General features: G+C 39.6%; 1 protein-coding gene across 1 annotated transcript; it reads left to right on the top strand.

Annotated features, from left to right (window-relative positions):
- The first annotated feature begins 2,119 nt into the window (after positions 1–2,119).
- On the top strand, positions 2,120–14,603 carry bmp16 (bone morphogenetic protein 16). Its single transcript, XM_088301318.1, has 3 exons — positions 2,120–2,445; positions 10,186–10,559; positions 10,998–14,603. Exons 2-3 carry the CDS (start codon positions 10,193–10,195, stop codon positions 11,942–11,944), a joined length of 1,314 nt encoding a protein of 437 aa, XP_088157444.1. The 5' UTR covers positions 2,120–2,445; positions 10,186–10,192; the 3' UTR covers positions 11,945–14,603.
- The last annotated feature ends 11,705 nt before the right edge of the window (positions 14,604–26,308 follow it).

Below are 26,308 nucleotides of genomic sequence, written 5' to 3'. Positions count from 1 at the left end.
TCTTTGTTTTTGGTATATAATACTTGGCGGACTGACAATTTTTTACTTTAGAATGCACATGCTTTTGCCACCTGTAAGTCCGTGTGATGTCATAGTGAAAGGATCCACTAAATGGTTTCATTTTCCCAAATATTAACATTTTTTTCATGGTTGATTTTGATTTTCTACTCTATTCTCGGATACAGCAACGATGGATGACTTGCAAAGTGGGTGCTGAAAAGTTTCTCTCCACCCCCGTCAGCGGAAGTCAGCGGGACAAGGCAGCAGACGTCTTTTCCAGAGGATGGGAAACCTGGAGGCTGGAATCGCCTCTCATTTGGAAGGAGGAGTAGGCATCGGTCAGTAAAGCCACAGATCACATGTGAAAGAATGTCTAGTTGCTATCAATGCCTTTATACATTCGACCCACATTTTTCTGCCTTTACCACACTTTATCCATTATCACTGACAACAAAAAAGGGGAAAGTGCCCAACTTTGGTCACGAATAACTAAGCTACGACAAATGATTCTACGCTAAAATAAAGCTAAACTAACCAAACTAAGAAAAGCCAGTCTATACTACGCTATGCTACACAAATTCAACGCAAACTTAACTACAGTAAGATTCAGCTAAGCTATGGCAAATCAAAGTACACTAAAATGAGCAAATGATGGCGCTATGCGTCGATCAGATAAGCTCAGACGTGTTACGCTAATTTAAAATGAGCTAAACTAAGCAAAGCTCAATTATGCTTACCTAAATTATATCAATTTAACAAAAAACAAATCCTAAACTATAGCTTTGGAAATGATGCTACACAAAGGACATAAACTATGGTACCACATTACATAACAACTTTACGCTACACTTAACTAAATTCAGACACACAATTAGCTAAAAACTAGCTAGACGATGTGATGCTGATTTGACTAAACTATGATAAGCTATCCGAATAACAGCCAAGATAAGATAAGATTTCTGCTGATTTAAGATAAACTAAGATAAGCTTAACTATGATCAAATCCATTAAGATGAAAAACAAAATCCTCATAATGCATCCCAGAAAAAAAAAAAAATCTTATTATGCAAGATATCATCTACAGTGATTTTTTTCCAGAATTATTTTTCTCAAAGATGTTGGTCACTTTCCAAACTGTTCAACTTTTACGGTGGTAAATAGAAAAAAATTGACAGATAGAATTTTGCCAATTTATTCTTAGGACAACTACGTTCAATTCTTGGTTTTATGGTTCTCATTAAACTTTACCGTTTTGCTCACAGGTAAGCACGCTGGCTCTCTCTAGTGGTATGTGAAGAATAACTGAATTTAATGTTCAAAATCTTAAACTTTTTTTTTTCAATCTAGTAAAGAACATATGTTACTGTTAGGTCTGTACTTCTCCAAGTACAGTAAATTTAACATCTAAGCATGATGTATTTGATATTTAAAGCTCTGTCTGAAACAATGTATGTGTGTGTGCGTGTGTGTGTGCTCTTTGATGAATAAAGAGAGTTTTGCATGCATGTCTGAGTGGTAAGACGTGAGATGATGCATCCTAAAGAGACGTTTGCTCATGGGCCAACTCCATGAATACAAATTCCCGAAAGGACGGATGCACCTTGCGTCTCCTCTCTAATCGTGAACAAGCACTGCCTACTTTTTTTTTTTCTTTTCCTTCTTCCGCCCAATCACAAACGCAAACTGCGCTGACTTCACGGGCCGCTGACTCATCCATTCATAGATTTGGTTTTATTATTTATTCCAACCGAATCCCATTCAGAGTTATTATGGGGGCCACATATTTATAATGAAGGAGCCATTGTCCCACAGCAATGGCGCTATTGAAACGCGGCAGGTGAGTTTGTGATGGGAGTGTGTTTGGGGGTAAGGCGGGGGAGATAAATTGTCAGTTTTTTAATGTTATGTGCTGGTTTAGTTGGTTAAGCAAATGTGACAGCATTTATAAGACTGGGGAAAAAAGTTAACTGGTGGTCACTTTGAGCCAGAAAAGGTAGCAAGCAGAGCAAGTGAGAGAGAAATAGAGTGAGAGTGTGAGAGAGATAGAGAGAGAGAGAGAAAGGGGGAGGAGACCGCAAAGGAAGGGAGCGGGACAATATAGTAAGAGGTTTGAGGTCCAACAGGGAGTTGATTCATTCACTCACACTCATGCGGCTTCTTTGCATTGCACACACATTAGCACCTGCACGGTGTTGTAAGCAGCACACCTAGGTGGAAAGCTTACCTTTGGATACAACATGGAGGGAGTATTACACAACAAAGTCGTAGAGTATTTACATGACACAGATTTACACTCGCTCTAGTTACGAGAAGGTAGACAAGAGCCCACACAAGACCTGACACAATCCGATCTGTCCAAAGGAGCAGGAGGCAGAGCCGAGGGATCGGAACACTGGAGCTCAAGGATAAGCCATGGACACTGCGTGCATCCCAACACACCTGGAGGTGAGAACTACACGCGTACACACACCCCCACACGCACCCCCCCACACACACACACAAATATGCATGCAAAGATGCATTTCAGGGGCAAAAAGTGGGAGCGATCATTTTGGTACAGAAATATAGTTGTATTTATTTGTGAAATAAATTGGTAAATGTGATTTAATTATTTTTTTTTTATTTTAAAGAAAACTGAATTTAACCCATTGGCAAACCTCAACTCAATTAGCGACAGTATTACTTTTAAATCAGAAACATCTATATTGTGCAAAACACACAAGGGATTTGTTCCAAATAGTTCGAGCCACTCTAGTGCGACAGCGAAAAAAAAAGCCACTACAACACGAGATGCATTTATTCCATAAACACATACAGTAAGTACAGAGATTAATTAGCAGGTGTCCAGCAGTGGCGGAGCTAGGATTTTTCTTTTTTCTTGGGTGGGCCTTGAGGGTGGGGTTGTGGGGGGGGCAAGGATATTTCAGAACAAAACGCTGCTAAACATTCATTATATGGTCCCGACTGCAATCATGAAAAAAAATCCCATAAAAAAAAAAAAATAATAATAAAAAAAAAAAAAAAAAAATATCCAAAAGTCAATTTTCTGCCCTGGCACCTGGAGGGGTGGGGTCCAATATTTCAGGGGAGGCCAGTAAGCACGAATGGTACTTGCGCCATACTTTAAGAATCCCTGACCTGACAAAGACCTTGAACTATTGCAAAAATCCTTTTTTTAACCCTCAACTACAACAGTATGCTTGCCTCAAGGAACCAGCATGCAGATTATTGTCATGCCTTGTGTTTGGTGTCTCTTGTCAGCCTATTTTGTCCACCTGTGCTTGTTGTCTCATTCCCTCGTGTTAACCAATCAGCTCTCTCCAACCCTTTGTGTCGTGTCCAGGTGTTCCTCGTTGTCTCGTTAATTTGTTTGTATTTAGTTCCCTGTTTGCTTTCGGTTCTTCTCGGTTCAGTGTCCATGTTCGTTTTGTTGATCCCTGTTGTTTTGTACTTTTGATATTTTAGTGTTGAATTAAAATTAAATGAAATTAAATTTCCATCCAAGTGACGACTGGCTCGCTTTCGCCTCGCCAAATCCTTGACAAAAATACTCTTTAACAAACTATCGCATAGCACTTGGAGAACATATTTACCACATTTTGAGTATGCAATAATGACGGCAGCTTACGTGACAACACACCAGCCGCTGCAGTGCATTGTGGGACTTGGAGTATCAGTGCTGCGGGACATGGCTCAAACATTTATTCATTGTTTTCTACTTCTTAAACTGTGATCCAAATGTGTATAAAATTAAATATGTAAAAATATGAATACATTAGATTTTAAGAACTACTGCCACCAGTGGTATTTTTTCGGTGTTCTTAGATGATATTTAGGGCTGCTCGAGCACTCCAAATATGCCCATTGGTCTGAAAGTGTTCTGCTGAACACATTAGTCACACTGGGGAAAACACACACACACACACGCGCATGTGCACCCCAACACAGCAGTCGCTCAATCCAAGCTCCAGTGCTCTATAAGCTACCTGAATAGTGTTGCCATTATGAGTTCAAAGAGCAGCAGGTAATTGAGCCAACGTCTTGTGAAGCTGCTGCCGCCGCCGCCAGAAGCATTATTAATGCGAAAAGCAGGCAGTCTTGTGTTTTTCACATCGTGCCGAGCTGTCAGACGCGGTGTGACGCATGCAGCCACCGGCGAGATATGTCAATATTTCCACCCAAACTTGCCGTACGGGCGGGTTCTCCTCTGTTCACTACAATGTCGCATTATACTGTACACGTCACAAACTTTTTTCATCAAGTACCACCTCAATGAATGCTTAGTTTTCCAAGTAACACCATCATGACTAATAATGATGACAAGTTACAGGCCACTGTAACATGCAACATACAAATATGCAATATGTAGGAAATAAAATGTTCAATATACCAATCAAGGTATTTGTCCTGTTATGGCATTTCTTTCTCCATTTATTTAAAAAATACATATTTTCCATAGATCAAACAATAAAATGAAATAAAAATACAAAAAACACAACTGCCACCTAAAATATCTGGTTGTATTATCACTTTTCAAGGAATGTAGCAAAGTGCAAAGAATTAAAATGAATACGTCACAGTGCTTCAAGTATATGCTTACGATTTATGTCTTCAGTAAAAGTGTTAAAAAATGAACGGTTTCTTTCTTGCTGCTAAATCTGGTGCAATCATTTATTCATGTCTTTTGATATTGACAAATGTAATAATAATATAATATTCCCTTTATTAGTCCCACAATGGGGAAATTCGAGATTCGAACCCAGGCCTCCTGGGGAGACTGGGTCCTGAACGCGGCGCCTTAGACCACTCGGCCATCCTGGCAGATGTATCTATGTATCTATACATTGTCCAAAAACTCAAAGAAATCCACTATATAAACAATTTCCTCTTATATAGACGCTTGATATTGTATCTACGATATTGTTACATCAACTCTAATGCACAGTTTGAACATTTACACTGTGCTTAAATCGAGGAAAATAAAAACTGGATTTAAATAATGATTCAATTAAAGTGTATTACATAAAGTCTGTTTGAAATTGTACTTTAATATTTGAAAATAAACAACGGTAACCGATCAAAGCAACTGCAGTGCACTTAAAAGTTAAATACAACTGAACTCGACTAAAAGTAATGCAGTTTTTAAAAAAAAAAAAAATAATAAAATACCGCTGAGAGTCGCTGCTATGGTTGTCTCCAGTGAGTAACTCACACTTATATCACCCTGAGACATTAGTAAAATATTTTACCCATCTTGAAAAGTAACCAAAATATTAGGAACACCTTTTAGGACAACACGATGAAACTTCTGCACCAATGCAAACTACGACCAAAAAAAAATGTTGTGAAACTGTAGCTCGACTAGGTGCACTGCTTCATTCTGAGTTTCTAAAATTTTAGGTCACTCATAGGGTGACCACAATATTAGGAACGCTTCTCAGTATGATGCAGTACACTTCCACAGCACTGCAGTAGTATTGTGAAATGAATACTTCTCTGATAGTCTTTGGGCATAATTTGTACTGATAGTGCAGGTGTGCAAAGTTGTTGTTAACAAACTCTGGAGCTTTTTCTTTGTATGTTTGCAGTCCAATACATGCTGTGCGGGCATGCGTGTTGAACTTTTGGGACCCATACATATTAAAATATATCATAAGATAAGATTCCCTTCATTAGTCCCACAATGGGGAAATTCGAGATTCGAACCCAGGCCTCCTGGGGAGACTGGGACCGAAACGCGGCGCCTTAGACCACTCGGCCATCCTGGCAGCCAAGTATTGCCATAACATGAACATATGATCGTAATGCGAAAAATATGAGTCAAAAAGTCCTTTGCAGGACCTGGAACCAGTTTTGGCTCCCAGAAAAGGTTGTTTTATGAGCTCGCCATGAAAAATGACATGAAACTAAGCCACGGTGAAATAAGGTGGGGTAAAGTGCAATTTGTCATTTTGCAAGTAAGTAATTAAAAATAATGCGGCTGCAATAAAATCTGGGATATTTATAGGACATCATCTTGGTTGCTTGGGACAAAAGGTTAGGAGATAAAAGTTTCGCAAAATAGTGATCTAAGTAAATAAAGCCATCAAATCTATCAATTTTTCGTGAATTCTGTAACATTCACTGATACATGCAGATGCGCTGGCACCCAAACTAAAGCACAGTTGGTTCAGTGTCGGGCTGATAAATCAGGATAAGTGCTAACCGTAGTAAATGGCTGCCACACTGAATATCAAAATGGGAACAAAATTTGAACTAATATGCATCTAAAAGATGACAAAAATGGAGTTAGCCAACTGTAGTTTTCAGTCGCTCGATTTGAAGCAAATGGAATCTGTAGCATGTTCCAAAGCACAACGGCAAGTGAGCTGGAGAGGGGGACTGAGAAGTCAGAAAGAGAGAAAGAGAGAGAGGAGGAATTTGGGAAAAGAAACACGGGAAGAGCAACAGGAAGGGAAAGTTGAGGACCAGGCGTAACATGAAGACAGCGGCGGCGGATAAATCAGCCAGCTGCGGTGACACTAGGGGCCATCCATGTGCCGCGCTCTTCCGCAATAACACCATTCATATAAGGCTTCGGAAAAACAGAATCAAATGGGGTGGAGGGGGGTGAGGGGGGGGGTGAAAAAAGAAGCCGGTGAGGTAAAATGGGTGAAAGTTTTATGTCACATAAATGCATATGTCATGAAATCGTTGGGGGTAACTGTTTTATTTTTTTTTTATTTATTTATTTATTTATTTTTCAACACCCAGAAAAAAATCTAAATAAAAAAACGCTGATAAAGATTCATTTTACATTTTACATTAAAAAATGTGGGGTAAATCCCTGAAGGAAAAAAATATCATTGAAGAACCAGGGGAAAAAAAATACCTAAAAAAAAAAAAATTGGGGAAAAAAAAAAAATTGGGGAAAAAAAAAAAATCATCAAATATGCAAATTTGCTTGCCGCACCAGTCCTTTGAGCAGTTTGTCTACTCAATCCGAATGTTGAATCAGACGAGGGTTCTGTGGTGCGTTGGGGACAATCGAACAAAAAATGCCACCACGAAACTAACTCCTATGCCTTATATGTAGATTTTTATTTATTGTCTCTTACTTACATTAGAGAGCATAAGTGAGAATCATCTTACACCACAAAAGACAGGAGTTGACATTTGCTTTCCAATCATCCTAGCGGCGCACTTTCTCTGCCCAGATTTTGCTTCTCTTGGTGTCATGCAGAAATTTATGGAGCTTCACACGCATGCTGCCACGCATGCACCCATGATTCGCTGTACCCAAAATGATAATCGATTCATGAAAAGAAACTGTATTCCGCACCAGCGACATTGTCCCTATATTAAAAAAAAAAAAAAAAAAAAAAAGACGGTTGAAGGAGGAAAGGGAAAAGGCATGTTGAAATAAACAGATAAAAAGAGAGGATGGGAGTTTATCGCCACACTGTCTGCTGCTCAGTGAGGTCAGGTCGCATCCAATACGTCTTATGGCGGACACCACCTTAAAACCTTTATTTCACCTTGGCCCAAAAACATTCATCACAGTCTCTCTTTTTTTCTTGGATATATCGTAATTTGCCATTTTCTTGGTGCTACCACTTTATTTGTTTAATACTACTTAATTACTACTTAATACATGTGAAATTAATTTTATTTTTATTTTTGTAATATTATTTATATTAGTAATTTCTTTCAACGTGACCACTTTATCCATGTAAAATGACTACTTTTTAATTTGTATTATTTTTGTAGAATTTCAACGTCATACTATACTATATAAAATGTACAACCTTGTCTCAATGCATCGCAACTTTTTCTCACAACTTTCTTCCATAAATTAAGATTTATATCTCGTAAAATAAGACGTTTATTCTCATGAATTGACTTTTTATTTATTTATGACAGCTCTATTGTCAATTATTTTCCCTTGTACCGCTCCGTGTCTGCCTTGAATAAGCTGCGAGTGACTTGCCCCTGCCGTGCGAACCTTTCAACCTCTCACTTTTAGTAGGTGAGGGAACTACAGGAGAGATGTCTTCTGTCCTCAACCCGCTTTTAGCGACGAGGGAGAGGCGTCTCGTCTGTAATTGTCCTGTGCTGCCTTCGCCTCAGGTGAAACGCTCCCTGCTGGGTGGGGCCGGCTGTCACGCAGTAATGGACAGGCCGCTACAATCCCATGCTGCTTTTCTCGTGCCCTTTGAAGCCGCGTTGGCCGGCTCAGCGTACGCAATCACGTACGCATAAAAGCATAAACTGATACGGTCACACCTGTAGCCTCGCTTTAACCTCTTTTCTGACTGTGTGGCCAGATTAGAAGGCCATTACGGCCTCATTATGTGTTCTCTTGGGCCCTAAACACTTCGCTTATCTTGACAATCGATTTGATGCCTCTTAAATCGATAAAGGAAGGCAGACCAGCATTACAATTGTTTGGGATTTTTTGTTATAGTTGTTTTTTATTTCATTTTGACTTTGTTTTTATTTTGTTGGTTTTAGTTAGTTTTTAGAGCTAGTTTGTCAATTTTTATTATTTATTTCTGTTTTTTTTTTTATTTTTGAAGAAAATTTAAAAAAAATGTACATTTTTTGTTTGTTTCAGTTTTTTTAGTACATGCAGTTTTTGTCAAGTGCAAAATAAAAAAAAAAAGAAAAAGAAAAGAAAACTGTTTGACCTTCCTTCTTCTGTTGGAACATACGGCAATACCGAAATAAAAAATGAGCAGCTAAGGCTCATGTACAATATTAACTGACAATATTTTTATTTTCTTAAAAGCATTTTTGTTTTTCCCATATTAGTTTTAGTTATTTTGTTCATTTTTCTTAACTTTAATAACCACAGACTATATATATATATATATATATATATATATATATATATATATATATTATTTATTTATTTATTTTTTTTTTTGCCCTTGCGTCTTCATCAGATCTGGTCCTCTGGTCTGACTTCTTTTATTTGCCACCCATTTTTCCCTTTTTTTTTTTTTTTTTTAAAACCTCACCTCAATTTTCACCTCAGGAGGGCCGTTAGCTCTTTAATGACTGGTTGACTTATTAACATCTGGGTCAAGATGCTGTTAGCCGTAGTCGTAATTGTGTGACCTCCCAGTATGTGGTCACATTCCCACGCTAACACACACACCAAAAATTTGAGGGAGATCATTTGGTTGTCTGTCACCTCTCATTTTAGTTTGTTTATTTTAAGGCTTGATGCTAATTAGAAGGGAGAGTAAATAATAAATTAATAAATGCAAGAGATAGACAGACTGCAAATTGTTGCAGTTAAAATCCGTATCATTTTTTTGGTGGAGAATGGGCTTAACCTCTTAGTGGTCTTAGAATGTCAAAAGATTGTGCAATTAAGAAGCTCTGGAAAGTGTGCGTGGCGTGAGCTGAGCTCTCACAGGATCAAGGTCAACGCACAAAATAACAGAAATTAAATTTGAAAAAATATTTTCATGAACGAAATGAAATAAAAATAAGATCTAAATAAATAACCAAATGAAACGATAAATTATTGAAACTGCATCTTATTTTTATAAAGGTATCTAAAACTAACTAGGAAAATGTCCTCCATTTTTATGTTGTCCAATGTCATGTGTGAGCTTTCAGAGTGGATTTTAAATGAATTTTTTCAGTATTACTGATCGAAAAAGGAAGTTTCAACAGTCGTTTGGGAGTTGTAGCTGCACTTATTATCACCTTTATTTCTTTAATCACGCAATGGACAAATACTCCATCCCCCCCAAAAAATCTCAAACTAATGCTAAAACAAATTTTTAAAAAATAAATTATTTTTTTAATGGAAAAAAAAACTAACCAACCTGCTCTAAAAACTCACTAAAACTAACTGAATTTGAAAAACAAAAGTCAAAATAGATAAAGTTCAACCTTGGTTTCATCATCAGATTGTTCCAGTTGGCGTGTCTGGTCTATTAGCAGCAAAAGACATTTTACTGCTGAGTGAAATTATTTTGTCAATGGGTGGGCTGCTGTGCAAGTCTCAACAGGTATACGTCTGAGACTGCCGCCCCATTGGCTCCCCCTGTCACAAAAAGCCAAATAAAAAGCTAAACACACTCCTTTCATGCTCGCCGAATTCAGACTTTTACATGACAATGGTTTCGAACTTTCCACTATATTTCCAAATCTCATCTTTCAAAACTGTCTAATTCCTCATGTTAGGTCCACCATGCTCCTTGCTAACCTCCTGCTCCTCATGGTCCTGCTGCTACCTCAAGCCTCGTCCGGTGGCCAGGGTGACACCAGCGAGGTCGACAATGGCAGCCTAGCAGGCACGTTGCCGGCTACTTCGAGCCCCCTGCCAATCGGTTCCCCCCGGGTGCCGGGCCTGGCTCAGACCATCCAGAATCTCCTGCTGAGCCGCCTGGGCCTGCAGTCGCAGCCCAACCCTCGGCCCGGCGTGCCGATCCCTCGGTACCTCATCGACCTGTATCGCTTCCACCAGCAGCAGTACCACTTGCTGGAGGACCCCGCCTTCAGCTTCCCCAGCCAGCATGTGCAGCAGGCCAACACCATACGCAGCTTCCACCACACCGGTAAGACCACTGCTACACCCTGACCACACGTAAGTGTCAAAATGAGAGCGAGCAAAGGACCTTTAACCTGCACCATGGAAGCTGTTTGTTTGTTCTCTTTTATCAGCGAATGGTGTTGTATAAATCTACTTTATGACAGGTGCAGATATGGTTGACAAGTCTCATTTAACAATCAAAATATGGCATAGGGTTCACAACATTCACAATAGATTAGATGCGTGACTTTAGTGCGTGTATACAAACACGCACACACACACACACTCACACACTTGTCGATGTATATGCTTTGTTATACTCTATTGTTTGCAGCTAGCTCAAAGCAGAATCTATTCTCAGTTACCTCACCTAGATTCAAAAAGTTAACAAAATAATGGTATTGTTTTATAAGATTTTGATATTATTTTTAAACAAAAGTTTGTCTTGTTGTTGTTCCCCTAGAGCCCCTCACAGCGGAGGACCAAAAATGGGCGCACATCTCCTTCAACATCTCATCCATCCCTCTGGATGAGAAGGTGCTCTCAGCTGAGCTCCGCCTCCTACGCTCCGCCAGGACCACCCTCCTGGGTCCCGGACCCCACAGACTGAACCTGTACCTCTCTGGGAACCGACAGGATCCCCGACCCACCCTGCTAGAGACCAGACTCCTCACCGCTGAGACTCCAAGCCGTGCGACTGGCAGCCTTTGGGAGGCATTCAGCCTGAAGGCCGAGCTCTTCGATTTGGCCCTGAACGGAGTGGACCACCTCGGCTTCCTCCTGGAGGTGGTATCGGAGAACAGCACCAGTCAGGAGGAAGGGGAGCGACATAAGGTGGGCCACTTGAGGGTGTGCAGGTCTGTGGGGCAGGATGAGCACACCTGGGCTCAGGAGAGGCCCCTCCTGGTGATGTATAGTCACGACGGGCGCGGGGAGCCTTTGGTTAAACACGGCAGGAGAAGTGTGCCGAGGAAAAGCTGGAATAGAGACCAAAACTGGGGACGGGATAAAACGTATAAAATACCAAGCTGGGGGGCCCAGACGGGAAGGGTGAAACGAAACGGTGGTCGCGCGGCCAAACTGAAGCGCCTCTCTCGCAACCGCTGCCGCCGCCATCCCCTCTATGTGGATTTTAACGACGTGGGCTGGCATAAGTGGATCATCGCGCCCAGCGGCTACGACGCATTCTTCTGCCTGGGTGAGTGCCGTTTCCCCCTGGCTGACCACATGAATTCCTCCAGCCACGCCATGGTGCAGACACTGGTCAACTCGGTCAATGGCGCCGTGCCGCGGGCCTGTTGCGTCCCCACCTCGCTCAGCCCTATCGCCCTGCTCTACCTGGACCCCCAGGACCGCGTGGTGCTGAAGAATTACCAGGACATGGTGGTGGAGGGCTGCGGGTGCCGGTAGCGTGCTCAACGAAACCGTCCCGGGAAGAAGACGATGGCGGAATGATGACCAAATGCTCATGAGTGAGGGAAATCTCAGCCTGAGCGTAAACTTCAGAAAATGTTGTGCTGCTTTTCCACTGCACGGTGCCACAAGCCTGAGTCAAAATCAGTCAACTTTTAACTGAGGGGGCTACCACGGCCAAAATTGTTTGTGGAGTGGAACAGCTCAAGCAGGGTACACACATTTCATTAATAGGATCCCATTTGATAATTTTGACCCCCTCAGTCAGCATGGGTCCTATTATCTGACTTCTTTGAAACATTACCCTGAGCAATTATGAGGTGTGTCAAGAAAACTACCACAACTAGTTGTTAATAGGGGTACCTGCGATTAATCAACGAGCTGCCGTGTTGATTTTACTACTCCAAAAAATGTTTAAAGTATGTGTCGACCATACTATTCCGCACTGACGTTGAATGCCTGAAGTCGACTAGTCATGTGTTTTTGGCATTTGAACCAAATGTAAGCATTTTTACCCCCTTATAATTAAAGTCAAGAAAGGCCCGCTTATCAGATATCTGATAATGAACCCATAATAATTATCCTGTGATGAGTGGAGTGATTTTTTTTTTTACAATTAATCGACTAGTCATCAATTTGACTTTAATACTCCACAATGACATTGAGAGAGTAACATCGATTAGTTGTCAGTGGTGATTTAACTCATTATTTGACTTATTTACATCTCCCCTGCACGGAAATGTGTAAAGCATGACGTCGACAAGTCTCAAGTCACTAATATGGCTTGAATAGATTAGTCGAATAGTCGACGAGTCAACTGTACTAATCCGCATTGACATTTATCGCTTGAAGACAACTATTCACTCATCGTGTGTTTTTGGCATCTCGACTTCTTGACCAATTTCGAATTATCAGATATCTCGGAAAGATTATTCTTACAATGGTAAACGTTCACTGTTTACAAATTTCAACAATATAACACGGACCAGAAACGATTTATTTTCTCCTCTTTTTTTAATTCACTCACATTTAAAAATTGTTTTATCTCTTGATATGTGTGTACCCCACTTGAGCTTCTTAAATAGTGACTGACCAGCAATAGTTCGACAATAATGGCAATATAAACGTGTCAATTGTGATCAGGTACTGTGCAATGGGAAAACAAGAAAACACTCCATTTTTTTTTTTACATTATTTTGAAACAGCGTAAAGGTATCCTTATGAAAAACAACAGAGAGAGGAAGGCTGAGGTTGTCCTTGAAATCACTGATGTGTCACCAGCTATTTAAAAACAAAACACATCAACAATGCTGAGTAAGAAAACGCAGCGCTTTTGTTCTGAATGTACGCCATTCTTATTTAAAAGAATACTTTTCTTTGCAGACGTGAAGATGATCGGACGCGATTCCATATAAATTTGCTACCGCGCCATTCTCTAACTTAAAATGTATTTAAAGGCTGCAGCGTTACGGTGTATTTAATCTTGGTGATATTTAAGATAAGCTGCGCAGTCACATGAAGTAAATTATGACTTTACCTGTTTGTGCGTCATGTCAGCTGAGCAACATTCACAACATAAGTTGTGTCCACTAACAAAGCTGTGTGCGTCTGTGTATATGAATGAGTGCGGCCGTTTGTGACTTAGAGGTTGTATTGACTAGTTGACTAGTCGACTTTACTACTCCACAATGACATGGCATTGACTAGTCGCTGCGAAAGGGTTGACTTGATTAGTTGAATAGTCAACTTTATGACTCCACGATGACGTTTAGAATGGGGTTCAACAGATTAATCGACTAGTCGACGAGTCCACTTTACTACTCCACAGTAAGGTTTAGAACATTGCGGCGACTACTTACTAATGGGGTCTAGCCAGTTAGTTGACTTATTGACTGTTCTCCTCCACAAAGATGTTTAGAGCCTGACATCGACAAGTCACTGATAGGGGTTGGTCCAATTAGTCAACTCGTCGACAAGTTGCCTTTACTACCCCGCGTCTACATTTAAAGTTGACTAATCACTGTGGAGCAGCAAAATACGTCTGCGTGGGTCGCAGAGTACAGATATAGTCCGGTGAGAAAAGTGGTTAGCCTCGTTCGCTTTGGTTATTCCGATCATCATTAGTCTTAAAATATTTTCACCGGTGGGAACACAGGACTGGCGACGAAGAACGAAGGCAGCAGCACAAAGTGACACCCAGTCTTTGTTGACAAAAATATACTATTTTCACTGTTACTGTGTGATTGATTTTTACTCCATGTGCAGCACTCTGTATGCAAAAAAAAGTTTGTTTTGAAGTGCTCTACAAATAAAGTTGAGTTGAGATTATTGCAAAGCATTCCTTATAGTCGACGTTCACTAGAATTTTATCACATTAGTGTTGACTTAACAAAAAGTTGTGCAATTATTTGTGTACGTGTGTGTGTGTGTGTCGTCGCTACTGCGGAAGTGGAGTCTTGTTCGCCGTGTCTGCATGTGCCAACAGCAAAGAAAAACCATGATGACACATTTTTGTGCCTTTCAAAACGACGTGTTCCCTGCTCATTGTTTTTCCAGTGTCGCATTCTCTTCTCTCTTTGTGAAAACATCGACGCAGCAGCAGCAGCAGCTTGTAAAATGTTCAGAATATGACTCCCAATAAAGAAAACAAACAGAAGAGAGCCTGTGAGATTTTTCTGTTCCGTGCACTGGTGCGTATTCTGCGGCCTGCAGTTCACAGACATTGTTTAAAAAAAAAAAGATTTATTTTGTGCTGTAAAGATAATAATGAACAAAAATACATTACAAAATAAGAATCAACGAGGTCCCGACATTGGGTACAATAATATAAAACACAGCAACTGAAAAAAACAAATAAAAGGAAAAATATTACAAAATATTATTGGAAAGATATTACAAACAAATACAATATATCCAGAATATCATGTTATCAGGTTTATGCACAATAATTCATTAAAAAATGGATCCAAATAATTAAAATCTCATCAACTGATTTATGAATACGATATGAGAGCCATGACTGTCCCTCCAAACCGGTCATAGAAAATTAAATGAAAACTGCACATGAACATAAAGTGCCTTTGTGACATATAAATATGGAATGTTTTCCACTGATGCCAACTGGCTTGCTGTACAAATACATCATGGATGACTGCCAGTACAATTCATGTCATAAGCTGTAACACATCATGGCTCACTTACTGGCCCGTTGATGACCTTTGGCCTTCCTCCTCCATTATCTAACGCCTCCACCATCCAAAATCTGTCACTCACTTCCTCCCCTTCTAACACAACTCATCTTCCTCTCTCTCTCGCTCTCTCTCGCTCACACTATCGCTCCCCATTTCATTGCCTTGCGTCACCTCACCCTGAACTGGTCGCCAGCCAATCGGAAGGTACATACGACCATCCGCGCTCACACTCACACCAAGGGACAATTTAGAACAGGTGTGGGCAAACTACGGCCCGGGGGCCGCATGCGGCCCGTTAAACATTTTAATTTGGCCCGTCGATCTTGAAAAAAATTAAATGAATAAACCATGTTAATGTTTTATTTTCTAAATACTAAATACTATATATATATATATATATATATATATATATATATATATATATATATATATATATATATATATATATATATATATATATATATATATATATATATATATATATAGTATTTAGTATTTATCATCTTTTGTCCAGATGAGTTGAGGCTACCAAAACACTCCATCCATCTGCTCCTGGTCCGGCCCCTCTGTCAAATTTTAGAGCCCATTGTGGCCCGCCAATCAACAAATTTTTTTTAATATCCCTATGTAGAAGAATTCAGTTACATTTAACTTTTGTTACAGTAAATTTTAGGTCGGTTTGTTTGTAAACATTTATTTAGGGTTTTGTGTAAAAAGTTCGTGCTCCATGGCAATATTACATATCAAAACTGCTCTTTCATAAGTTGTGGCTTTTTGTTAAGCGGGAATGTCAACACTCATTGCCGGACATGGCTTAGCGCTGGTGGCAAAAGCTTCCCACTTGGATGTCAGACGTTGTAACGGACCCCTTAAGTACAGTAAATTGCATCTTGATACGTATGTGTGTCACACCATAAAATAAGAGGGTCCCAGATCGCTGTGGCAGATGTCAATGACTCCACCAGTTGCGCGCTGCCGAGGAGCCCAATCACATAAAACAAACAGCGACCCAATCTGAAAGCGAACAAGAACAAGCAGACGGAGGCAGGTGTAGCGAGTCAGACCGTCAATCAGGCCCCGGCGCGAGCCAGAAAACCTCTCGGACGATCCAAGAAGCAGGCCATGATTGACTGCAGCATCGAACTGGACGCGAACGCAAGGAGCAGACAAAGATCGCGACCAACATTCTTCATGAAAACAGCTTTTCCTATCCAGCTTCCCTTCATCCTATTCTTGTAAAAGTTCACGGATGAAGCATGATGTTTTTGCAGGTGTCTCTCAATTTGGTGCATTCCACCTTTTGCTTGCCTGAACAGCTGTATTTCGTGAGGAAGCTGAAAAGAAGGTTGATGGATGTAGATTTAGTTCTGATGAGCTGTTGGAAGGTTTTCATCACTTTTTGATGAGAAAATCTTGTGGACAATCTGTAGAAGGGCGGGGGAATTGATCAAATTCAAATTGGCAATGCAGTGTGGTCAAATAATTTTTTTTAAATCGCAAAAGCTGCCAACTGCTTCATTTTGGTCTGTCTGTTAATCAATATAACGTGCAGTCCAGATGTTTACATATCATTGTTTGTTTGTTTGGTGAAATTTTGTGAAGTTGTCATAGAGAAAACTAATAAAACTAATCAACTCTTACTGTCGTACATAAATATCGAACGGTTTTTCAAATTAATTAATGGTTCATTTGGGTATATTTTCGCGCAAGACTAACCTCCAAGACCAAAACATTTATTTACAATAAATCTAATATTGTTGATTGTAATGCTTGGGCTTGTTAAAAAAAATACTCCTTGAGGACTTTGAAAATGATAATCGTGTAATAATTTGAAACAACAATTTTTAAAACAATATTTTTTCTAAATTGGAGATTACAAAAATAAAAGCAGTGATTCACAACCACTGTGCCTTGACAGATTAGTGTAATGGATCAGCAGTCAGTCGGAAAATTATTTAAAAACATTTTATTAAGTGGGTATATATGTGTGTTATTTCCAGGTTCATACAGTAAATCTGACTACAAAAGAAAACAGCGGTAAAGTATTTCAACCCATTGTAGTTTTTTGCTGAAGATTACTGAAAGTCAATCCTATTTCATCCTGCTCTTTACGCCTACAGACCACTGCTCAATATACACGGTTAAATGTGTTTAAATTCATTTATATTGTTTTAAATCTGTGTTTGTAAAATAAATTAATAAATTAATAAATTAATAAATTAATAAATTAATAAATTAATAAATTAATAAATTAAATAATAGTACTTTTTGTGACATTTTCTTTTAGCGTTTTAATGTGTTTTAAAATATGGTTAGCCTAATAGCATAATTGTGAAAATCATGCAAGCTAAAAAAAAATGGTTTTGCCTTTATGTCTACGTCGATTTATAAGTCATCCGGGTCATGGGAATTTGCAAAGTGTCAAATTAGACTCATATTTGTTTTTGGATTTTTTTCTTGTTTTACCCCAAAAATGTAAAAATTGGGCAATTATGCTCTTAGGCAAACAAAACGTGCCTTGGCTCAGTAACGGTTGAGCAACACTGCCCAAAAGGGTGGGATACCTTGGATCCTCCTTCTACCGATCCGTGGAATTAACTGTTCAAAACAGTGCGTTAACATCTGTTTTCAGGCACCCCCAAAATGTCGCACCACACCCTTGTTTGACATGGAGAATCACAGCAGGCCCACCCTGCCCGGTGGCTACTTCCACAGAATACTCGCTTGCATAAGGTAATACGTGCTTGGAGACAAAAGTTCCTCTTTTCAACATCTGGCTAAAGTTCCGATTGGATTTCAGTGCACACCTGAGACTTCTTGCTTCCATTTGTAGCGAAGTAGTAGAGGTGTTCCCATTGATGAGCACAACTTTCCATATTAGGCAATGTTTTTGTCCAAATGCGTGTTTCCGCTCTACATTCTACAGTCTGGCCATCATTGATAGTTGTTAAGTCAATAAGGCAAGAAACGTAGCGAATGGGACAAGATGACTTCTTCTCCAGATGTTTGCCACCATGAGAGTTGGAGTCTGTGCTAAATTAATGGTTTGCAAGCGCTAGCCAGGTCTCTTCTCATAGGACAGCTTCCAGAGAAGAATTTATGGCCACAGTCTCGCGTCTAATCAGACAAGAAAGCAAAGCAGGAAATCAACCAGAAGAGGTTTGACGCCAACGCGACGATTTACAGCTTGAACATCACTCCTGGTTCAGGGAGGATGACTTGAGATGTTACAAATAGGCGGGTGGTAGTATTTTTTATTCTGGGTGCCGTGAAAGCTTTCATTGACAGCAAAGAAATTGCACTATTTGCACTTTCGAGTATCTCTTCCAGAATGTGACGACTTCTTCCTTGGTCCATGCATCACACCTCCAAAATGTTGTTGGTTTAATTGCGGGACTTCTGCTTCACTCATTCACTGCCAGCCCAGGTAAAATGAATGTACTTTTTGACGTCTATATCCGTCAATGGCAGTGAATGAGTTAACTAGAACTTGGGTAAATTCATTGAAGAAATAAATGGGCAATTTGAAGTAAAGTGAAGACTTTGGAACAAACGCAAAGAAGGAAAAGTTGTTTTTTTAACAGGTGATATCTGATTAACATAATTACTTTATGGCTTGTGGCTGTTGGTATGGCGACAAATTTTCTTCAAAATGAGACTGGGGACACTTGGATAGGTGATAGGTGATAAACAAAAAAACCCCGAATAATTACTGTACTTCTCGGTACGCGGTTGTTGGTAAGGCAACACATTTTATTCAGGCTGAGACTGAGGGAAGCAAGAACACGGGCAACTGCAGCAAAGTGGAGATTGTGGCTCCAACACACATTTTCAAACAGATGATGTGTAATGAAATGTTTAGAGACTGAGGACAGAAAACAAGCTGCTTTAGCAAGGTGGAGACTGTGACAACTAATTTTATTCAAGATGAGGCACGAGGAAACCGGGCCGCTGCAGCGAAGTGGACACTGCGGCGCACAACTGCTACATATACACATACAAACCGAATGTATACATAAAAATAGGTCCAGAACACTTGCACAAGTTGCCCCTGAGATGTATAAACACTTGCTGCAAGGGGTTCCAAAGAGAAAGAGGAAATAAATATAGAAAAGAGAGTGGAGGGGAAAGAGGCAACAAGCGGAGGGAGAAGGCCTGGCATAAAGATTAGATTTGCACATGAAACATCTGCAAAGTCGTCCCGGCCCATACTAGCGCTTCCCTACAGGTTTGTGTGTCTGAGCTCACTGTTTCCCCTCTTTTTCACCTCTCACTCCCCACCCCGTTTGCACTCCATTTCCTCTCTTTTCTACGTCAACGTTGGAACATCGCATCCACAAGCAACTGTCTTCATCTGAAGGTTACATTTTATGATCATTAACTGGAAAAAAAAGTTCAGATGTTCAAGTAGGCTTTTCCGGACATTTTTTTTTTTGTCTTTATAGAAAAAGGTTGACGATTTTGTGCTTTTACCGCCCCCTACTTGGAAATGTTCAGAATTCCTTCCACCTTTAGTCCCAGAGTTCCATTCATCCATTATCTTCCATTCATCCATTATATTATTCCGCTTCTCCTCACGAGGGTTGTGGGGTGCTGGAGATAATCCCAGCTATCAGTAGGCGGGGTACACCATGTATGATCACCTTACGTTCTCACACACACACAAAAAAAGGATGGATAGCCAGTTTTTAAATCACAAGCCAGTAAGTAATTGTTTGTTCAACAATTTTTCAATTTATTTCAAACGGGGAGGATTGGTCACAAATCAATAGCAATACCTCATATCTCAATGTTGTTAATAGTGAAAGAAATGTGCTAGAAACAGGAAATTGACGCGCGTGATTTGCCCTTCGCGGGCCACATAAAATGAGGTTGTGGGCCAGATCTGGCCCCTGGGCCTTGAGTTTGACACCTGTGATTTTCAGGGTTAAATAAAGCTACCATGCATGCTTTTGGAATGTGGGAAAAAAAACAGTGTACCCGGAGAAAACCCAGGCAGGCACAAGGTGGCTATAGCATGTTTTTTTATTTTATTGGGGAGGGGAGTTCCAACTGTGTGTTTCTTTTCCCCACCACATGTGTGTGTCACGATTACCCATCAATGTGTATGTGCGTGTTCCCAGCAGCACTATGAAAAATAGACATATAAAATGACTTGTCCTGTGTGAGAATGAACTGATCGGCCGTTACTTTTGAGACCACACGCATGCCAGTCTAAGTAAACTATATAATTCAACTACATCCAGCCTCTATATATTAAAAAAAAAAAAAACACATGCTTTCGCCATTTCCCAAAACCCGATCTGAGTCAACATCAGGTGTGTGTGTGTGTCAGCGTGTCGAGTGCACACACACATGCATGTACTCCAGGCACGAAGAGGCCATCTGGGTGCTGATGGCGTACCATCAAATGCTTTTGTCGAAACAATGAGCACCACATGTGTCCCTTCCAGACGTGTTTTGAAGATGCCTGCTAACAGAATAATGCATGGAAGCAATTTTAGGATGCTTATATGAACTAGTATTTTTTTTTTTTTATTGAGCGAAAAAGACACATGTGGATTGTGTTTCTGGGGAAAAGTACACGCAAAAAACAGGTTGTATAAACATTCCTGGCATTCCACTTGCTTGCGTGACTCTCGCAGCATGTTATTGTGCATTAAAAATCACATTTTCTGATCCTTTTTACAAAATTGAAAATCAATATATTGTTCAGATTTTCAATATAATTTAAATGCTAAATTGTGAGACTTGTACTTTATTTTTCTATTCTTACTTGCTACATCTTGGATGGTTGCAGGCCAATTGCAGGGCATATTTAATAATAATAATAATAATAATTTGCCCTTTATTAGTCCCACAATGGGGAAATTCGAGATTCGAACCCAGGCCTCCTGGGGAGACTGGGTCCTGAACGCGGCGCCTTAGACCACTCGGCCATCCAACGATAAGAACTTACCTCCACTTCAGTGGACAATTCGTCTTCAATTGAACTAACATGGACATTTGATAGCATCATGATTGTGATGAGATATAATGTCACATTTATATATAAAAAAAAATTTGGTCTTTATCCAAACATTTTCAGTGCTACCAACATTTTATGTATTTGATTAAAATTAATTGAATAAATAAAATTAATTAATTAAATAAATTAAATTAAAATATTTTTAAGGTCCTCTTCCATTTGTTTTTCTTTTTTTTAATAAACACAAGCAATTTTTGCAGTCTTCATTAATCATTTATTTTACTTGTCTCTGTTGTAGTATGACTTATTTTTGCTCCATGCTTTGTAAGCAGTGGTGAACGTTTTAAGCCTTTCAGCAGCCTTTGCCATTTGAAAATCGCATTCTCTTAATTTACGAGGGTCCTATGCAAATAAATGTTCTTTAAACTACTCATGTAACCTGTTTCTGCTCTGACATACAAACTTATTCAACTTCTTGAACCCAATGTAGCTGTGAATGAAGTATTCTTTGGCGTGAAGGAATATATATATATTTTTTTTTTATGTGCCGTACGGAACACACAGCTCCAACTCACGGGAATCATCTCATAACTTCCTGAGTGACGGCACGGGAATTCCTCCTGTCAAAAGAATAGAGACATTTGTAGAAAAGTCCAGCTGTGAAATCGAGCAATATACGGTGTTTATTAGCAAGCAGGGTGGCTCGGTTTGTCGTGTTACGAGGAGAGCGCGGTCTGGAAAACAACAGTTCATGAAACATAGTCCAGAATCCAGCTGTCCTTTCTTTTTTTTTTTTTCTTTTTTTTTTTTTCTTTTTTTTTTTTTCATGGAGACCCACCTCTGCGGGTGGAGTCCACTTGGGAAAAGAGACCCATGCCAGGACTGCCACTTCCTCTACATGGCTGTTCTCAAGGAAGCAGGAGGGCTGGGAACGGGAAACTCCCTGAAACACATCACAGACATGTGGGAGTTCATAGAAAGCTTTGTGCGAGTGTACTGCAGGCGTATTTTGGTGTGATGTGGCTCAAAGACAAATGTGAAGTGAATTCAGGGATTTGTTTCGAGGTACATCAGATTTGAATTGAGGAGATGTACCGTTTTTTTCCAGATGTTTTGGCCATGGTTAAAATGGGGTCAAGAGACACTCTTGGGGTCTTTTTGGAATTTTTCATCCTTTAGATTATTCCATTAATTACTCCCCTCTCATCGCACGTCAAAACTAACTAACTTTTTTTTTTTTTTCGGGAGAACCTGTCCATTAGACCAACCTTTTTTCTGCCACGGACCGGTTCTTACAAGTCCATAAATTTTGCGGACGGTAAACCTCAATTTAGACCTGATATAGACTACCCTTACTTTTAGAACTGCAACATAATGTTTTATTTATCATTTATTCCTTTAATTTCATATTTATTTTTGTTTCATTTTTAAATTTTTGATTCATATAATTTATATATTTAATGAAATCATTTGTTATATTGCACTGAAGAGGGGAGGTCTCCAATCTTTTTGTACACTGAGTACAATAAAGCGCATTCTGGTTCTGATTCTGATTCTGATTTTAGCTGTTCTGAGGTCTTGTCACCAGAAATCGCCCTTGATCCATCAGAACACCCAGCATGGAGCAACGCGGTCTGCAAAATTCCCAGACTTGTCTCGACATGAAAATACAGCTGCAGGATGGTGGTCTTTTGGTGATGAGCTTCAACCATACTAGGGGCATTTTTTTTCATATTCCCACAATTGTTTAGAACATTTTGTCGGTTTCCGACCACCATGCATCTGCAAATGTTGTGAAGTATAACTTTGTTTTATTTAATTCTGTCCTTTTTTCACCGTCGTCATTTTTTTCTTCATATTTAATTTTTATCATATTCACGTTTCTTTATATTATAAAACCGCCAAAAATGGACGTGGTATTCATTGACTTTGCATTATTTCCTATGGGAAACATTTTCAAAATTTGAGGTCAATCAAGAAGATTGTGTTCCGCTTTTGTGGTTCCTCGCTAATGGCTTAAAAGCAAGGATGGGAGCAAAGCGGAAGGGTAGAAAAACAGATGGTTCTGAGGCAAGGAGGGACGGTAGAAATGTACAGGTGGGATGGAAGTGGGAATGATGGAAAATCTCTTTGTCCTTCATCCTTCTAATGATGTGATGATGTCCTTCTTCTGGTCAAACCCCAAACGACGATGCTTGGTGCCAAATCCAATCCTTGCCATTTACGCTTCCCGAGGTCCACGTTGGTGTTGAAAAGTGGGTACCGCCATATGGGAGCCATCACAACTGGCACCGTACCAGCGAGGAGGATAAATGTTCGCAGGGAGAGTGACCAGGAAGGAGGCTTGGAGTGGAAAAATCTGTCAAATATTTCTTCTATTCTTGACTCATCCGACGTCCAGAATTTCCCGAAATAGTAAGAACGAGAAGTACTGCTCGGGAAACAGAGACATTTTTTATGACTTTACCTTAGCTGGGGAAGAAAATAACTCCCAAGAATGTATTAAGTGTCGTCAACTTTACGCTCGATGGATATGTCTGAAATAAAAAGCTCATCAGAAGAAAGCGACGCGATTCTCTGCAACTTTCGAGATTCTGTCTCCCACCATGTGCACTCTGTGTGATTAGAATTCATTTTTATTTGGGGTGCATTTCTCCAATATAAAAAAAAAACATTCAATACATATTTCTTTTAAATGGGCGTGATTTGATTCGGTGTGAGTTGATGTGTATGATATATATATATTATATATAATATATATATATATATATATATATAAATTATTATATATTTATATATATATATATATATATATATATACATATATATATTTCTATATTTTTTTTTTTTAAGCGATATTGGGTAATAGTAATTCTGTAGTTTTTTATTTATTTGTTTATTTTTTACATTTACATTTTTTCGACTTTTTACATTTATTTCAAGGAGGCTTGTCTGTTGATATGTTACTTCTCGTCATTCTTGAACATTGACTTTGTTGCTCAGCGTCCAGCATCCGTCCAGTCAGTCACATCGTGATACATAAAGTCGAGAAAACACTACAAGTAGCAACACAATCGTCGTAAAAGCTGCCGCTTTCAGATTTATTACTCCTGGCCTAGGAGTGAAGGCGAAAGAACCCTGTGAGACATGCAGACAGAGACCAAATGTCTTTTGGCTTCGAAAACATTTTTCTTGAGACTTTGGCATCTGCTTTTGCCTTCAGGCTTGAATTAGACCATCTGATGGGATCGCTCGACAGATCTCGTCCGCCGTCCTCGCCACCTCACCTCGTCAGTCGGTAGCGGCAACATTCAGTGTTCATAGCTACTGTTGCTAATAAACACACAGGACCTTCCAATAAAAGCACGTGTCTCTGGAGTAGCAGGCAAAACACCTGTCTCGTCTGTTTGATGGCAACCCTTAGAAGGAAAAAGTATCACGGTTTACATTAAATCACTATTTTGGCATCCATAAATATAGATTTCACCTTTTCACCTCATTTGCCCTCGTTGAAATGAATGGAAATTTTAGCCTGTACGGAAAATATACAGTAATGTCATAATTAAATGGAATGTAAAGAATGAAACTCATTTTTAGCTGCTCTTTGTGTTGTGTGGCCCTCATTAATTCCATTTACTTTATTTTTTAATTCTTATTCACATTATAATGTTCATTATATTAATTTGTATTTATTTGCATATGTTTAATGTAAGCACGATGGCCTCACAGTGCAGAGGGCTCAATTCCAGCTCTGGCCTTCCTGTGTGGAGTTTGCATGTTCTCCCCGCTCCTGCGTGGGTTTTCTGCGGGTATTCGGTGAAATTCCTTCCTGCTGCCACAATGCAAAATATTTAGTCCCTTGCTGCCAATTCTGAAGGTAGCACTACCTTTGCCCCCCCGCCCATCGAGTGCGACAATGAGACACGGGGAACAACAGGGAGACATTTGGACTGCGCGTATTAATTTAAAAAGATGGCATCGGGCCAATCACAGAGTAGCCAGAAGACAAATTAAGCAAGGACCTTCCCTAGTAGGGCGTCCTTGGAAAGAGTGATGCGAGGAAGCAAGGATAGGCTACAGAAGCTATCACATGGCTCCCTTTAACACTCCTCTTATCTTTGCTGTCTGTCAATATATAAAATATTGAAATAAATGATTGGCATCTTTTGTTCTTCTGCTTGTTTAATGATGTTATAGGATTTCCACTGGGAACACTCAAATAGCAGCAAATTATATATTTCAGTCTGTCCTGTCCTGTGCGCATTGTTGTTACACGTATTGTTGTTCTTCTTGGAGCCCAGGGTGTTTTAGCTGTGTAAAACATAAAAACGTTAAGTCAAAGATTTTCTTTACAATATACGATGCGCCCTCACGAGTCTAAACACGGCATTGTGGTTAATATTACAATGAGTACCATGACAACCAATCAGGGCTGTGAGTTCTGAGTTTGGTCACATGACAGTCACAATCGGAGCCGTGATTGGTTGTTACATGAGCCCTGAGTAACTGTGATGTCATTTTCAATAGACGGCAAGTGGCAAAATGGCTGCCCTCCGAGATGGATAAAAACGGGTGGATTTTACTGCATAATTCATATTCCACGGATACAATATTATTCACAATACATTTGGATTCATGAGGCTGGATAGAACATTTTATTGTAAAGGTTTTTTTTAGCCAGCTTTAAGGGATACATTTTGAGAATATAGCTAATTCGAGTTACTGATATGTACATTTGAATTTAAAAAAATGCATAGGTCCAGTCAACCCGAAAATATAAACAGGACAATCATGATGTTTACTTTACTGTGAATTGCATTATATATATTTGCAATATTTCTTTTGAAACTGCACGTTTTTATTCTCTGGTGCTTTAACTCATTAAACACAACAGGTACATCCATCTGCAGTTTAGATCTGTCTATCTATCTATTAGAGGTGTCACAAAAAACAATTTTGAATTGAGCAAATCGGTTTCGATATACAAGATGTGAGTCCACCAAATCATACCGAATCGAATGGTTCCACTTTAATACGATATCGAGATACATATTAAATCATTTTTTTATTGGATCTACCATCTATCTTCAATCGCTGCATTGTACCACCACATTAGCGAAATGCAACCCACTGCGATGAAAAGTATGGCCCGTAGAAGAAATGCAAATAATTTCTGAGGCATGCAATTGTCTTGATTGACAA

The sequence above is a fragment of the Idiotropiscis lumnitzeri genome, chromosome 7, assembly GCF_059441095.1.
Source record: "Idiotropiscis lumnitzeri isolate Australia: NSW breed Sydney's pygmy pipehorse chromosome 7, RoL_Ilum_1.0, whole genome shotgun sequence".
Classification (NCBI taxonomy): Eukaryota; Metazoa; Chordata; class Actinopteri; order Syngnathiformes; family Syngnathidae; genus Idiotropiscis; species Idiotropiscis lumnitzeri.
This window is presented reverse-complemented; position numbering and strand designations above follow the sequence as displayed.

Bases quoted from the DNA above. Each gene is read 5' to 3' on its own strand.
- bmp16 (XM_088301318.1), top strand. From the start codon at position 10,193: ATGCTCCTTGCTAACCTCCTGCTCCTCATGGTCCTGCTGCTACCTCAA. The intron at 10,560-10,997 runs GTAAGACCACTG...TTGTTCCCCTAG, and splicing joins ACGCAGCTTCCACCACACCG to AGCCCCTCACAGCGGAGGAC.